Here is a 14,827-nt window from a genome sequence, read left to right as displayed (position 1 = left end):
CCAATCCCTCCCAGCATCAGAGTCTTTTCCAATGAGTCAACTCTTCACACGAGGTGGCCAAAGTACTGGAGTTTCAGCTTTAGCATCATTCCTTCCAAAGAAATCCCAGGGCTGATCTCCGTCAGAATGGACTGGTTGGATCTCCTTGCAGTCCAAGGGACTCTCAAGAGTCTTCTCCAACACCACAGTTCAAAAGAATCAATTCTTCGGCACTCAACATTATTCACAGTCCAACTCTCACATCCATATATGACTACTGAAAAAACCACAGCCTTGACTAGACGGACCTTTGTTGGCAGAGTAATGTCTCTGCTTTTGAATATGTTATCTAGGTTAGTCATAACTTTCGTTCCAAGGAGTAAGCGTCTTTTAATTTCATGGCTGCAGTCACCATCTGCAGTGATTTTGGAGCCCAAAAAAACAAAGTCTGACACTGTTTCCACTGTTTCCCCATCTATTTCCCATGAAGTAATGGGACCGGATGTCATGATCTTCGTTTTCTGAATGTTGAGCTTTAAGCCAACCTTTTCACTCTCCACTTTCACTTTCATCAGGCCTTTTTTTAGCTCCTCTTCACTTTCTGCCATAAGGGTAGTGTCATCTGCATATCCGAGGTTATTGATATTTCTCCCGGCAATCTTGATTCCAGCTTGTGCTTCTTTCCAACCCAGCATTTCTCATGATGTGCTCTGCATATAAGTTAACTAAGCAGGGTGACAATATACAGCTTACGTGCTCAACTGTGTCCAATTCTTTGCAACTCCATGGACCATAGCCCACCAGGCTCCTCTGTCCATGGGATTTCCTGTGAAGAACACTTGAGTGGGTTGCCATTTCCTACTCTAGGGGATCTTCCCAACTCAGGGATGGAACCCACCTCTTCTGCACTGAAGGAGGATTCTTTACCACTGAGCCATAGGAAAGGCCGACATTAAAATAGGAAAAATAAATGTTTTTCATTGTTTAATTACCTGGGACCACATCTTAAGTCTCAGGTAATTATAACTGTGTTCAAGAATTTAGGATTCACCACACACCCCAATGTTACTGTACCGCTATTTATAATAGCCAGGACATGGAAGCAACCTAGATGCCCAATGACAGATAAACAGATGAAGAAATTGTGGCAGGCCTTCCCTGGTGGTCCAGTGGTTAAGAACCTGCCTTCCAATGCAGGGGACATGGGTTCAGTCCCTGGGCAGGTAACTAAGATGCCATATGCCACAGGGTAATTAAGCCTGCAACGCTGCAACAAAGATCCCACGTGCCTCATTCTGACTCAAATTTCCCAGCAGCTTCCTCAACACTCCTAAGTGCTTCCACTCCTAGTCATGAAAATGCTTTCCTGACAGTCCTATATGTCTGCTAGGACCAGATCTTTGCCTGGAATTTTTAGTGCTCTACCTCAGGCTTTCTAAAGCCATGTTTTAATGACCATTGTTCACTTCTTTTTAAAACTCATTCATCAAAAAAATAAAAAAAAATAAAAATTAAAAACAAAACAAAACAAAACAAAACTCATTCATCGCGATTTCTATTCTTTGCCCTTTGGCTTTGTTTTTTCTTTTATTTCTTAATTGAAGGTAATTGCTTTACAGAATTTTGTTGTTTTCTGTCAAATATCAACAAGAATCAGCCATAGGTATATATATGTCCCCTCCCTCTTGAACTTCCCTCCCCATCCCACCCCTCTAGATTGTCACAGAGCCTGTTTGAATTCCCCGAGTCATATAGCAAATTCCCACTGGCCATCTATTTTACCTATGGTATTGTAAGTTTTCATGTTACTCTCTCCATACATCCCACCCTCTCCATCTCCCCCACCCCTACCACACCCATCAGTCTGTTCTCTAGGTCTGTTTCTCCACTGCTGCTGCTAAGTCGCTTCAGTTGTGTCTGACTCTGTGTGACCCCATAGACGGCAGCCCACCAGGCTCCCCCATCCTTGGGATTCTCCAGGCAAGAACACTGGAGTGGGTTGCCATTTCCTTCTCCAATGCATGAAACTGAAACGTCAAAGTGAAGTCGCTCAGTCGTGTCCAACTCTGTGCGACCCCATGGATTGCAGCCCACCAGGCTCCTCCATCCATGGGATTTTCCAGGCAACAGTACTGGAGTGGGGTGCCATTGCCTTCTCCACTGCTACCCTGCAAATAAATTCTTCAGTGCCACCTTTCTAGATTCCATATATATGTATTAGTACACAAGATATTTATCTTTCTCTGACTTACTTCACTCTGTATAACAGGCTCTAGGTTCGTCCACCTCATTAGAACTGACTCAAATGCATTCCTTTTCATGGCTGAGTAATATTCCATTGCATATACGTACCACAGCTTCTTTATCCATTCATCTGTTGATGAACACTAGGTTGCATCCATGTTCTAACTACTGTAAATAGTGTTGCAATCCCCCTGGTTTTCTAATTACTCCAACATAGTTGATTTTCCTTCACTTCACACTCTCATTCCCCAAGTATGTTAATTTATTCATTCATTCATCCATTCAGAGTGAACAGTCTCTGCCATCATGAAGTGCTCATTCTAGAACTAACAACTTTTCAATATATAAAATTTTGACAGAATTTGTGTCTTTCTTTCCATTGTCATTCCCTGAATTTAGAGTCTCAATATCTTTTTGTGCAATCCAGTGTTCCTCAACCTATGAGATGCAACTCATATGGGTCATGAAACAAACTTAGTGGATCACATTAAAAAATAGACAAAAACAGGATAAAAAATCAGAGTACGTTCCATATAATATAATTAAGAACTGTTTTATGAAAACGTCTCAGTTACATTAATATATATAATATATATTTTATCAACATATTCATAACGTTATTAGATAATATGCTATCCTTTGCTGATTTTAAACCCTTGACCAGCAGGGTCTCCATCTTTGCCTCTTCAAAGTCTTCCCAGCCCGGGTGGCCCAGGACACAAACATCTCCACAAAGGTCTCCACCTTCGTAACTGGGAGTTTGCTTCTACCTTGTACTTCAACGTAGTATTCAAACTTTTCCGAGGCGTTGTCACACTCTGCCTTGTACAGCAGACAAGAACCTTAACTCTTCAACCAGATTGTGAGCTTTATGATAGAAGAAAAGACATTTTAAGCCTCTTAATGGTCCCCTCAGATGTTTGTCCAATGAATCCAGTCCAAGCATTTATCAGAGGAGAGAAAAATCTCAATCATCTGCATTCTATGCCTTTCCTAGAGTCTGTGAGTAAAATCTCTGGAGAAAATAAATGTACTACTAGCTGATTTTGTGATCTCGCTTTTTGCAAAGATTGTCAGACAAGAAAACATTTTGACAAGAGAAAGGAATAATATACTGCCTCCTCACTAGTAACCGTCACGCACAATACACACCTGTAACTGGTTTACATCAGTACTCTCCAGAGAACCTAGAGCATCCTTTCTGCATTATAATGAAGACAGTTTTGAAAAAAAATCTTACAATCACAACATCAAAAGTTGAGTACGCTGAGCTGATAATTTTTTTAAGATAAACTGAAGGCCTTTGTATCTTTTAGATACAGAGCCACTGGCACTTAGATCTCAAGTCCTAACACTACCACAAATACCACAAATCAGGCATTCTTTTTATTTCTGATGCTTGTTCAGGGTTGAGTGGAATCCTACCTGCATATGCACCAATTATTTTAAGAAAGCCAATTATTTTGAAGTCACTTTAAATCACTTTCCCCCATCTTTATTATTTGTTAATTTGCAAATATTATATATGCAATGTAAAGATTTCTGGAATATGTGGACAAATTTTATAAAGGTCTAACCAATTTCTTTCCTTTCACTAAGCTATATCAAATTTGCATTCCTCTGAAAGTAAGGCCCTAGTGTAATAACACAAATATTACTTTCAAGAATGTCAAACGATACTTGAGAAGAGATGCTCTTTACACTTTTGAACTAAGATTTAATCATTTTATTAGTATTTTATGAAGTTAAAAAAAATAGTAGACTTGAGTCATAAAAACCTGGTTTTTTAGTCCAGACTCTGTTGCTTATTATGATTTAATTCCCTCATCTACAGAGTAGAGCTACTACCTATCTCAGAGATGTTTATGAGGTTAAAGTACACTTTAACGCCTAGTACTGAAAAAGTGTTGTTACCGTCATATGAACTTAGTCAAGTTATTTAAACTTTGAGCCTTAGTTGCTTTAGTCATAAAGTAGTAAATAATAAGACTTTCATTTTCTTTATACCATCCTTATGGATTATGAAAAGTAACTGGCAAATGATAGGAATTCATATTGGACTTCTCAAATTCCAGTGTTAATATATGGATTAAAAATACCATTTTTCTGTAAGAAGAATTAGTTTACAATTTAGGCATCTTTTATGATCACTGCAGTTCACATGTCCAAGTGGTGCTCTAAGGTCCTTGCTGGCAGCTGTAAACCCAAGTACACCACATAGTGTTTCAATCAGCATCTCCTCCCAAGTATGTGTTCTCTCACCAAACGGCTCAAGATCACTCTAACAACCCAATTCTTCAGCTTCTGCATATGCATTACCAATTCCTGATGAAATACATCTGCCTCATCTGCTGAAAGTTCAATATATAATTATATTATCTCTGTATCACAGTTATACTACAAATTAAACCCAATCTGGGACAATGGAAAAAAATTCTGGACTGACAAATCATCCCAGTCCTAGTTTCTGCCCTTTCTACTATAACTGTGCATGATCTTAGAGAAATTATTTAACAATTTAACAATATCAGTTCACATTTGAATGGTGGTTTATGGTTTCCAGTACTATGTCATTTGATCTTCAAGAAAAACCTCATGAGGTATACAAAGCAGAAGCAGATAGATATATTTGCATTTTAAGCCAAAGAAGTTGAGGATTTGAAAAATCAAATGATGTGGAAAAACTATCTTATTTCGCTTGCTGAATACTTACTACATACTTAAAACTACTCTAGGTGTCATGGAGTATAAAAGAACTGCAAAACAATCCCTGTGTTGATGGTTCTTAACATTGCAGAAATCTCATACAGCTCTAGATTCCTGGGGCCCCCTTTCTTCTCCCTGACCCTTGGAGGAGCCAATGTTGCTGGGTCATTCTATCTCTCATCCTGCATCAATGGTCAGAATGTAGATTCGTTCCTAGAAGGCCAAAGCCTTTTAAAGGATGCTCCATTTGACCCAGGAATCACAACTGCATGATACTATTTTAAACAGAGAAAGAAGCAAGCAAGCATTGTTTATAACAATAAAGAGGACACAAAAATCATTCAATACCAGAGAACAGGTTAGATGAAATATTCAACAGAACACTATATACCTACTGAAACCATATTCATATTTATAGACATAGAATTCTATGATAAATTTTTTAAAGACAAGAAAAAGTATATGATATTATCATCATAAAAATACAAAGATGACTAAATGTGCACTTACAACACATTTAGTGTCAATCTCAGAATGAGAGAATTGTAACTAATTTTCTTCCTCTCTAGTTACTTGGCTTTTATGAATTTTACAATAAGCAATACTTATTAATGAAGAAATCACAAGTTTATTTTGAAAAAAAGTAAAAAACTTCAAGTTATTTCCCACTCTAACATGAATGTACAAGAAATATAAGAAGTGCATACCAGGAGTTCATCCATGCTAGTCTGACATTTCTCAAGGTTTATCCGTTTGATTGCCACTTTCTCCTTTTTAGGGGCACAATACGCTGCTTGGACCACAGCCGTTGCTCCACTCCCTAAAGATAAATAAATAAAATGAGTAAATAAAAAGAGGCAGCGATTAAAACAAGACATTTCTGACTCCTACACAATTTAAGGGCACACAATTTAAACAAAAGAATAGTTCTTAACTTGTTCTTAACACTCAACAACAGATGTAGAGAAACACTCTGAAAAGTAGGGTGTCAGTAAAAGCAAAAGCCTTGACCATTCATAGAACTATCAATAAATACCAGCACACACACACCGAAACAAAAATCGTTAGACTTCTAGAAGTTCTAGAATATTTTAGTATAGGCTCACATTTCCCTGCTCTTCTCTTCTAAATACAATTAAATATCGTAGAAATAATTCAACAGACAATCATACAGATAATCTGAAACAGACAATCAGAGAGGTAGAAAGAAGTCGATGGACTGGCTAGGACCCTCAGGATGTGCAGAAAAGCATTATTGTGAGTTCCCTGGGTTTTTATTTTATCTCCTACCTATCCGTGTACGAGTGGACACCAGAAGAGCCTGCCTCCCAGAACCACCAACCAGGACAGAAAGACAAATAAACAAACAAATGTGAAACATCCTTTCTGGATAAAGTACTGTGAAAGGGGAAGCTCAGTAGCGATCTAGAAGATATATTTCTCAGTCCCCATCGGGACAACCCAACCAGTCCACAGCATCAGCATCAGCAGCGTCTGCACCCCAAACCCAGAGAACAACAGACCAGATTCACCAAAGGGACAACTAGTTCCCTGCCACACACCTGGGGTGGGGGCTGGGGGGCTGGGGGAACTGAACAGACACCCACCGGTCAGTCCAGGTAACACCTGTAGAGATTAAACAGGAGTCCCTGCGGGGCCAGAAGAATAAAGCAGAGGAGAACAGCACTGCCAGAACTCTGAAAACTCAATTATCACAGGAATTACAGAGCTCACAAAAGTAGGCCAGGACTTACACACTAAACCCAAGCAGAGTAGCTGCCTACTAAAATAGAAATTTTAAATAGGATCAGGAGTCTCCTAACATTAATATCCTAAATGTCCAGAATATAATTTAAAAAAAGAAAATCACACTGTCACAGCAAGAGCCAGGAAAAGCACACTTGAATGAGAAGACAATCACACTGATGCAAACACTAAAATGAATCACTAGTTGGAATTTCTGACAAGAATTTTAAAGCAGCCATCACACAAATGCTTCAATAAACAGTTAAGAATTATCTGACAACAAATATTAAAAATATAAAAATCTCTACAAAGAAAGAGAAGTTATTTTTTTTTTAAGTACCAACTGGAAATTACACAACTGAAACATAATTTCCAAAATTTAAAAAAAAAAACCTTCCTGGAGAAGCTCAATAAAAAAAATGAAGGTAACACAGGATAAATTTAGTGAACTTGAGGATAAAGTCAATAGTTTATTCAATTTAAAACAGAGAGACTGAAAAAAAAAAAAAAAAAAAAAAAGAACAGCGCCTCAGGGAGAAGTGGGATAATAGTAAAAACTCTAAAATCCCTGTGGTAGGTACAATAATTAACCCACCCCCTCTCCAAAGATAACCACATTCTAATCCTTGAGACTAGTAAATGGTACCATAAATGGCAAAAAGGCTTTGCAAATGTTATTAAATTAAAATAAAGGTGGAAAGATGATCCCAGATTATCTGAGTGAGCCCACTGTAATCACAAGGGTCTTTACTGAAGAGGCACAGGAGTGTCAAGTCAGAGAAGGTGAAGCAATGAAAGCAAAGGTCAGAGTAACGGGGCCGTAAGCCAAGGAGCAGGCACGGACACTGGAAACACACCATGTGACACAAGCAACCACAAAACCACATATTCTATGACTCTGTATCTATGAAATATCCAGAACAGACAAATCCATAAACACAGAAAACAGATTAGTGGTTACCAAAGGTTAGGAGAAGAGGAGAATGGGAGGTTACTGCTTAATGGGTACGATTTCTTTCTGGGTGAGGAAAATGATCTGGAATAAAACAATGAAGATGAATGCAAAACACTGCAAATATTCTAAAAAAGAAAAAAACACTAAATTTTACACTTAGAAATGGTTTAGTCAGTTCATTTGCTCAGTTGTGTCCAACTCTTTGCGACCCCATGGACTGCAACACACCAGGCTTCCCTGTCCATCACCAATCCCTGGAGCTTGCTCAAACTGATGTCCATCAGGTCAGTGATGCTATCCGTCTTATCCTCTGTCATCCCCTTCTCCTCCTGCCTTCAATCTTTCCCAAATTCAGGCAGGGTCTTTTCCAATGAGTCAGTTCTTTGCATCAGGTGGCCAAAATACTGGAGTTTCAGCTTCAGCATCAGTCCTTCCAATGAATATTCAGGACTGATTTCCTTTAGGATTGACTGGTTTGATCTCCTTGCTATCCAAGGGACTCTCAAGAGTCTTCTCCAACACCACAGTTTAAAAGCATCAATTCTTCGGTACTTACCTGTCTTTACATTCCAACTCTCACATCCATACAGGACTACTGGAAAAACCATAGCTTTGACTAGACGGACCTTTGTTGTCAAAGTAATGTCTCTGCTTTTTAATACACTCTCTAGGTTGGTCATAGCTTTTCTTCCAAGGTGCAAGCATCTTTTAATTTCATGGCTGCAGTCATTATCTTCAGTGATTTTGGAGCCCAAGAAAATAGTCTGTCATTGTTTTCATTGACTGGATGCAATGACCTTTGTTTTTTTGAATGCTGAGTTTTAAGCCAGCTTTTTCACTCTCCTCTTTCACTTTCATCAAGAGGCTCTTTAGTTCTTCTTCACTTTCTGCCATAAGGGTGGTGTCATCTGCATATCTGAGATTATTGATATTTCTCCTGATAATCCTGATTCCAGCTTGTGCTTCATCCAGCTCAGCATTTCGCATGACGTACTCTGCATATAAGTTAAATAAGCAGGGTGACAGTACTCTTTTCCCAATCTGGAACCAGTTCATTGTTCCATGTCCGGTTCTAACTGTTGCTTCTTGACCTGCATACAGATTTGTGAGGAGGCAGGTCAGGTCGTCTGGGATTCCCATCTCTTGAAGAATTTTTCCAGAGTTTGTTGTGATCCACACAGTCAAAGGCTTTGGCACAGTCAATAAAGCAGACGTAGAGGTTTTCCTGGAACTCTCTTCTTTTCCAGTGATCCAATAGATGATGGCAATCTGATCTCTGATTCCCCTGCCTTTTTTTTTTTTAATTAAGTTATTTATCTTAATTGGTCCCCTGCCTTTTCTAAATCCAGCTTGAAGTTCACAGTTCACATAGTGTTGAAACCTGGCTTGGAGAATTTTTAGCATTACTTTGTTGGTGTGTGAGATGAGTGCAATTGTGCAGTAGTTTGAACATTCTTTGGCACTGACTTTCTTTGGGATTGGAATTAAAAACTGACCTTTTCCAGTCCTGTGGCCACTGCTGAGTTTTCCAAATTTGCTGGCATATTGAGTGCAGCACTTTCACAGCATCATCTTAAAGGATATGAAATAGCTCAACTGAAATTCCATCACTTCCACTAGCTTTGTTCGTAGAGATGCTTCCTAAGGCCCACTTGACTTCGCATTCCAGGATGCCTGACTGTAGGTGAGTGATCACACCATCGTGGTTATCTGGGTCCTGACCTGTTTTGTATAGTTCTTCTGTGTATTCTTGTCACCTCTTCTTAATATCTTCTGCTTCTGTTAAGTCCATACCATTTCTGTCCTTTATCGAGCCCATCTTTGCATGAAATGTTCCCTTGGTATCTCTTATTTCCTTGAAAAGATCTCTAGTCTTTCCCATTCTGTTGTTTTCCTCTATTTCTTTGCACTGATCACAAGGAAGGCTTTCTTATCTCTCCTTGCTATTCTTTGGAACTCTGCATTCAGATGGGTTTATCTTTCCTTTTCTCCTTTGCCTTTTGCTTTTCTTTTCTCAGCTATTTGTAAGATCTCCTCAGACAACCATTTTGCCTTTTTGCATTTCTTTTTCTCGGGGATGGTCTTGATCACTGCTTCCTGTACAATGTCATGAACCTCCATCCATAGTTCTTCAGGCACTCTATCTATCAGATCTAATCCCTTGAATCTATCTGTCATTTCCACTGTATAATCATAAGGGATTTGATTTAGGTCATACCTGAATTGTCTAGTGGTTTCCCCTACTTTCTTCAAGTTAAGTCTGAATTTTGCAATAAGGAGCGATCTGAGTCACAGTCGCTCCAAGTCTTGTTTTTGCTGACTGTATAGAGCTTCTCTATCTTTGGCTGCAAAGAATATAATCAATCTGATTTCAGTACTGACCATCTAGTGACGTCCACGTGTAGAGTCGTCTCTTGTGTTGCCGGAAGAAGGTGTTTGCAATGACCAGTGAGTTCTCTTGGAAAAACTCTTAGGCTTTACCCTGCTTTATTTTGTATTCCAAGGCCAAACTTGCCTGTTACTCCAGGTATCCCTTATCTTCCTACTTTTGCATTCCAGGTTCCTATGATGAAAAGGACATCTTTTTTTGATGTTAGTTCTAGGTCTTGTAGGTCTTCAAAGAACCATTCAACTTCATCTTCTTCAGCATTGGCGGTTGGGGGATAGACTTGGATTACTGTGATATTGAATGGTTTGCCTTGGAAATGAACAAAGATGTTTCTGTCATTTTTGAGACTGCACCTAAGTACTGCATTTCCGACTCTTATTGACTCTAAGAGCTACTCCATTTCTTCTAAGGGATTCTTGCCCACAGTAGTAGATATAATGGTCATTTGAAGTAAAATGGTTAGTTTTATGTTATGTGACATATCTTGATCTCTTTTAAAAAGAACAACTACTAACAACTTTAACTCATAATTCAACAACTTAGAAAAATTAGAAGAAGCAGGAATATTTTCCAGCTCATTTAATGAAGCCAGTATTACAAACACCAAAACTAAACAAAGACGTCACAAGAAAAAAAACAACAAACCTTCAGACAAATATCTTTCATGAATTTAGCTGCAAAATCCTTAAGAAAAGATCAGCTAATTGAATCCAGCAATAGAGTATTAAGTATTCCAGGTATGCTACTTTGATATAATATAAAAGCAAACAAAAAGCACACAGTGTAATACACTACATCAACAGGCTAGAGAAGAAGTCATAAGATCATATCCACTGACGCAAAAAACATTTTTTAAAAATCCAAGAGCATTCGTGATTTTAAAAAAAAAGCTCTCAGTAAACAAGGAATAGAGGGGAATTTCTTCAGTCTCATAAAGAACACCTACAGATGGTACAGGGAGGGAGGTGGGCGGGGGGTTCAGGATTGGGAACTCATGTACACCTGTGGTGGATTCATGTTGATGTATGGCAAAACCAATACAGTATTGTAAAGTAAAATAAAGTTAAAAAAAAAAAAAAAAGAACACCTACAGAAAAAAGTTACAGCTAACATATACTGATGAAAGACTGGCTTCCCTCTAAGATTGAGAAAAACCCAAGGATGTTCATTCTTATCACTTTTATTCAATATATCTGGAAGTCCTAGACAACACAATAAAGCATGAAAAAGAAATAAAAGGTATTCAGATTAGATTGGGTTTCCCTGATGGCTCAGATGGTAAAGAATCTGCCTGCAATGCAGGAGACCCAAGTTTAATCCCTGGGTCCAGAAGATCACCTGGAGAAGAAAATGGCAACCCACTCTAGTATTCTTGCCCGGAGTATTCCATGGACAGAGGAGTCTGGAGAGTCTCAGTCCATGAGGTCACAAAGAGTTACATACAACTAAGTGACTAACACTTTCACTTTCAGATGAGAAAAAAATAAATCTGTCCCTGTTTGTAGAGGTCATGACTGTCCACATAAGAAAAGCTTCTGGAACTAATAAGAGGGCTTAGCAAGGTTGTAAGATAAAAGATCAACCCACAAAAATCAACTGCATTTCTAGATACTAACAACGAAGTAAAAACCAAAATCTTAAAACACAGAATCATTTACAAGTTCCCCCAAAATGAAACAAGGACAAGATCTGTAGGCCAAAAATCATAAAACACCAAAGAAAACAAAAAGACCTAAATAACTGGGAGAGACACCATATTCATGAGTTAGAAAAATCAATGTAGTAAAGATGTCAGTACTCTCCTAATTGACAGGTTTAATGAAATTCCTATTAAAATCCTCACAAGGTATTCTGTACACATAGACAAGCTTACTCCAAGGGGTTTTTTTTTTTTTCCCATTTTAAAATGTATATGAAAAAGGAAGGCCCTCAAATAATTAACAGAATAGTAAAGAAGATGAATGAAGCTGAAGTATTCATACAAACCAATTTAAAGACATATTCTATAGTTACAGTAATCAAGATAGTCTGGTGTAAGAAGAGGGACAGATACAGACACACATACACGTCAGAGCAGAGAACCCAGAAATAGATTCCCACAAATGTAACACAGTGATTTTTGACAAAGGTACAAAAGCAATTCAACAGAGACGGGATAACCTAACAGAATGGCTAAAGCAAAATTTCTTAAAATGTTTCATTAATTTACTTTTGGCTGTGCTGGATCGTCACTGCTGCTCGGGCTTTTCCCTAGTTGCGGTGAGTAAAGGTCCCCTTCCAGGGGGTCTTCCCGACCCACGAATCAAACCCAGGTCTCTCACGTCTCCTGCATTGGCACGCAGGTTCTCTACCACCTCAACTTTACATTTTCTTCACTATTCTGTGCACCGTGGTACACAGACTTCCCGCTGCAGTGGCCTCTCTTGTTGCGGAGCATGGGCTCTGGGGCGTTTGGGCTGCGGCAGCTGTGGCATGTGGGCTCGGGAGTTCCGGCTCCCAGGCTCTAGAGCACAAGTTCAGCAGCTGTGGCATATCGGCTTAGGTGCTCTGCAGCATGTGGGATCTTCCCAGATCAGTGATCGAACCTGATTAGGAATCAGGTATTTCCTGCATTGGCAGGTGAATTCTTTACCAGGGAGGCCCTAAAAAAATTTTTTTAAGTGATAACACCAAATGCTGATGACGTGGCAAAACTGCATCATTCATGCATTTTAGGTGGAAATATAAAATATAGTATAGCCACTCTGGAAAACAGTTTGACCATTTCTTTTAAAACTAAAAAAAAAAAAAAAAAAAAGAATTTGTACAATTTGGCATTTATATGCCTGGTATTTATCTGAGATAAACTAAAACATGTTCACACAGGAACTTGCTTATAAATATTCACAGCAGCTTTACTCACAATAGCTAAAAACTGGAAACTACCTAAATATCCTTTAATAGGAGAATGGTTAAACATATGGTGCATTCACACAGAGGAATACCACTCAGTAATAAAAATGAACAAACTGTTGATACGCACAATTACTTGGATGACCTCAAGGGCATTACACTGAGTGAAAGAAGCCAACGTCAAAGTTACATATTTTATGACACTCTTGAAATAACAAAAGTATCAGCAATGGGGAATAGATTAGTGGTTGTCAGGGATAAGGGACGTGGGTAAACAGGTTGTGCATGCGTGCCTGCTTCCGTGTGTCTGACCCTTTGCGACCCTGTCGACTGTAGCCTGCCAGGCTCCTCTGTCTATAAGGATTCTCTAGGCAAGAACAGTGGAGTGGGTTGCCATTACCTCTTCCAGGGGATATTCCCAACCCAGGGATCGAACGCAGGTCTCTCCTGTCTCCTGCACTGGCATGCAGGTTCTTTACCACTAGCTCCACCTGGGAAGCCTGAGTAGACAGGTTAGGATGGCTCTAAAGGGGTAGCCTGAGAGACTGTGTGGTGGAATACAGTTCTGTATCTTGAATTTAGTGGTAGTTACACAACCATACATCTGTAATAAAACTGCACAGAACCATACACGCATGCACACAAATGAGTACAGTACACATATAGTTAGCTATGAGTAAGTTCCACAGATAGCAAAAAAAAAACCTGCCTAAGCTTCAATCCATCTGTTAATCTTAATAATCTTCATACTCCATTTGCACAATATCACCCCTCAGATTACTAAACCATAGCCACTACTTGATACTATACTTCCTGACAGTTCAACACTTTAATTTACTTTCCATATCCCAGATGCAATTTAGTTTATCCCCATCTCCATTCCTCTGGGCAAGTCATCCACCTTGTTCCCTACATATTAATCCACACCTCCCCCTCCTTTTAAAGCACAATTCAAAACTCACCGAACTTCAGGAAGCTCCATGGAAAACACACTCAGATTCAAACTTTAGCTCCACTGCCATTAGCACAATAACTGGGTTCTCTGACTACATGCTTGGAAATGCTAGTGGTAAAGAACCTGCCTGTCTGCTGATTCAGGAAACCTAAGAGACACAGGTTTGATCCCTGGGAGGGGAAGATCCCCTGGAGAAGGCAAGGCAACCCCCTCCAGTGTTCTTGCCTGGAGAATCCCATGGATAGAGGAGCCTGGTGGGCTCCAGTCCATGTGACTGCAAAGAGTTAGACACGACTGAAATGACTTAGCAAGCATGAAGTGAAGCAATGTTCAATAAATGTCATTATCATTCATTTACTTACCTATCATCTTAGACGTTTAACTGTCAAAAAACATAGCTGTGTCCCCCCGGGAATTTGGCATAGGGAAGGTTTATTATGCTTCTAAAGTACATGAATCTTTACCAAAACATGTGAGGATAAATTATCCTCACCAACTCCCCATTTTCACCCATACCATTTAAATTGTAGGTTTTTTCCATGTTTTAATCACCAGTTCTCCTGCACATACAGCCTTGGATAGAGATGAACTGTAAACAATAAAAAGAAAAACTGTGCAAATCATTAAACCTTTCCTCCTTCCTCTCCATTCTCTCATCTTCTTTCCAAATAAAAAGGTAATTTCACCAAAATGTTGACAAAAGAAGGCATAGGGAAGAAAAATATTGAAAGCATGTTGAATTTTATAAGACACATTCTACTCAAATTTGCATTTTCATAATGTAAGTACCATTCGATACCTATTTTCTCTTTCTCTTCTTTAGAGCAGGTTCCTTAATTTTTCAAACCTTAAGTCAACTTACTGGATTTCAACCACCATTTTTTCTTAAGCAGAATCAAATTAGAAACCATCAGGACATACTGCACATGTGTGTGCTTAGTCACTCAGCTGTGTCCGACTC

At 39.0% G+C, this 14,827-nt stretch overlaps 1 protein-coding gene across 2 annotated transcripts in view; it reads right to left on the bottom strand.

Moving 5' to 3' along the window:
• OXSR1 (oxidative stress responsive kinase 1) overlaps positions 1–14,827 on the bottom strand; it is an 85,091-nt gene that overhangs the window by 61,002 nt on the left and 9,262 nt on the right. For both annotated transcript variants that reach the window (XM_060402086.1, XM_004018228.5), the window contains exon 2: positions 5,637–5,749. In XM_060402086.1, the coding sequence (XP_060258069.1) occupies positions 5,637–5,749 (113 nt within the window). The remainder of the gene's footprint in view (positions 1–5,636; positions 5,750–14,827) is intronic.

The sequence above is a fragment of the Ovis aries genome, chromosome 19 (assembly GCF_016772045.2).
Source record: "Ovis aries strain OAR_USU_Benz2616 breed Rambouillet chromosome 19, ARS-UI_Ramb_v3.0, whole genome shotgun sequence".
NCBI lineage: Eukaryota > Metazoa > Chordata > Mammalia > Artiodactyla > Bovidae > Ovis > Ovis aries.
Note: the sequence above shows the minus strand (reverse complement) of the source record. Positions and strands in the feature narration are given on the sequence as shown.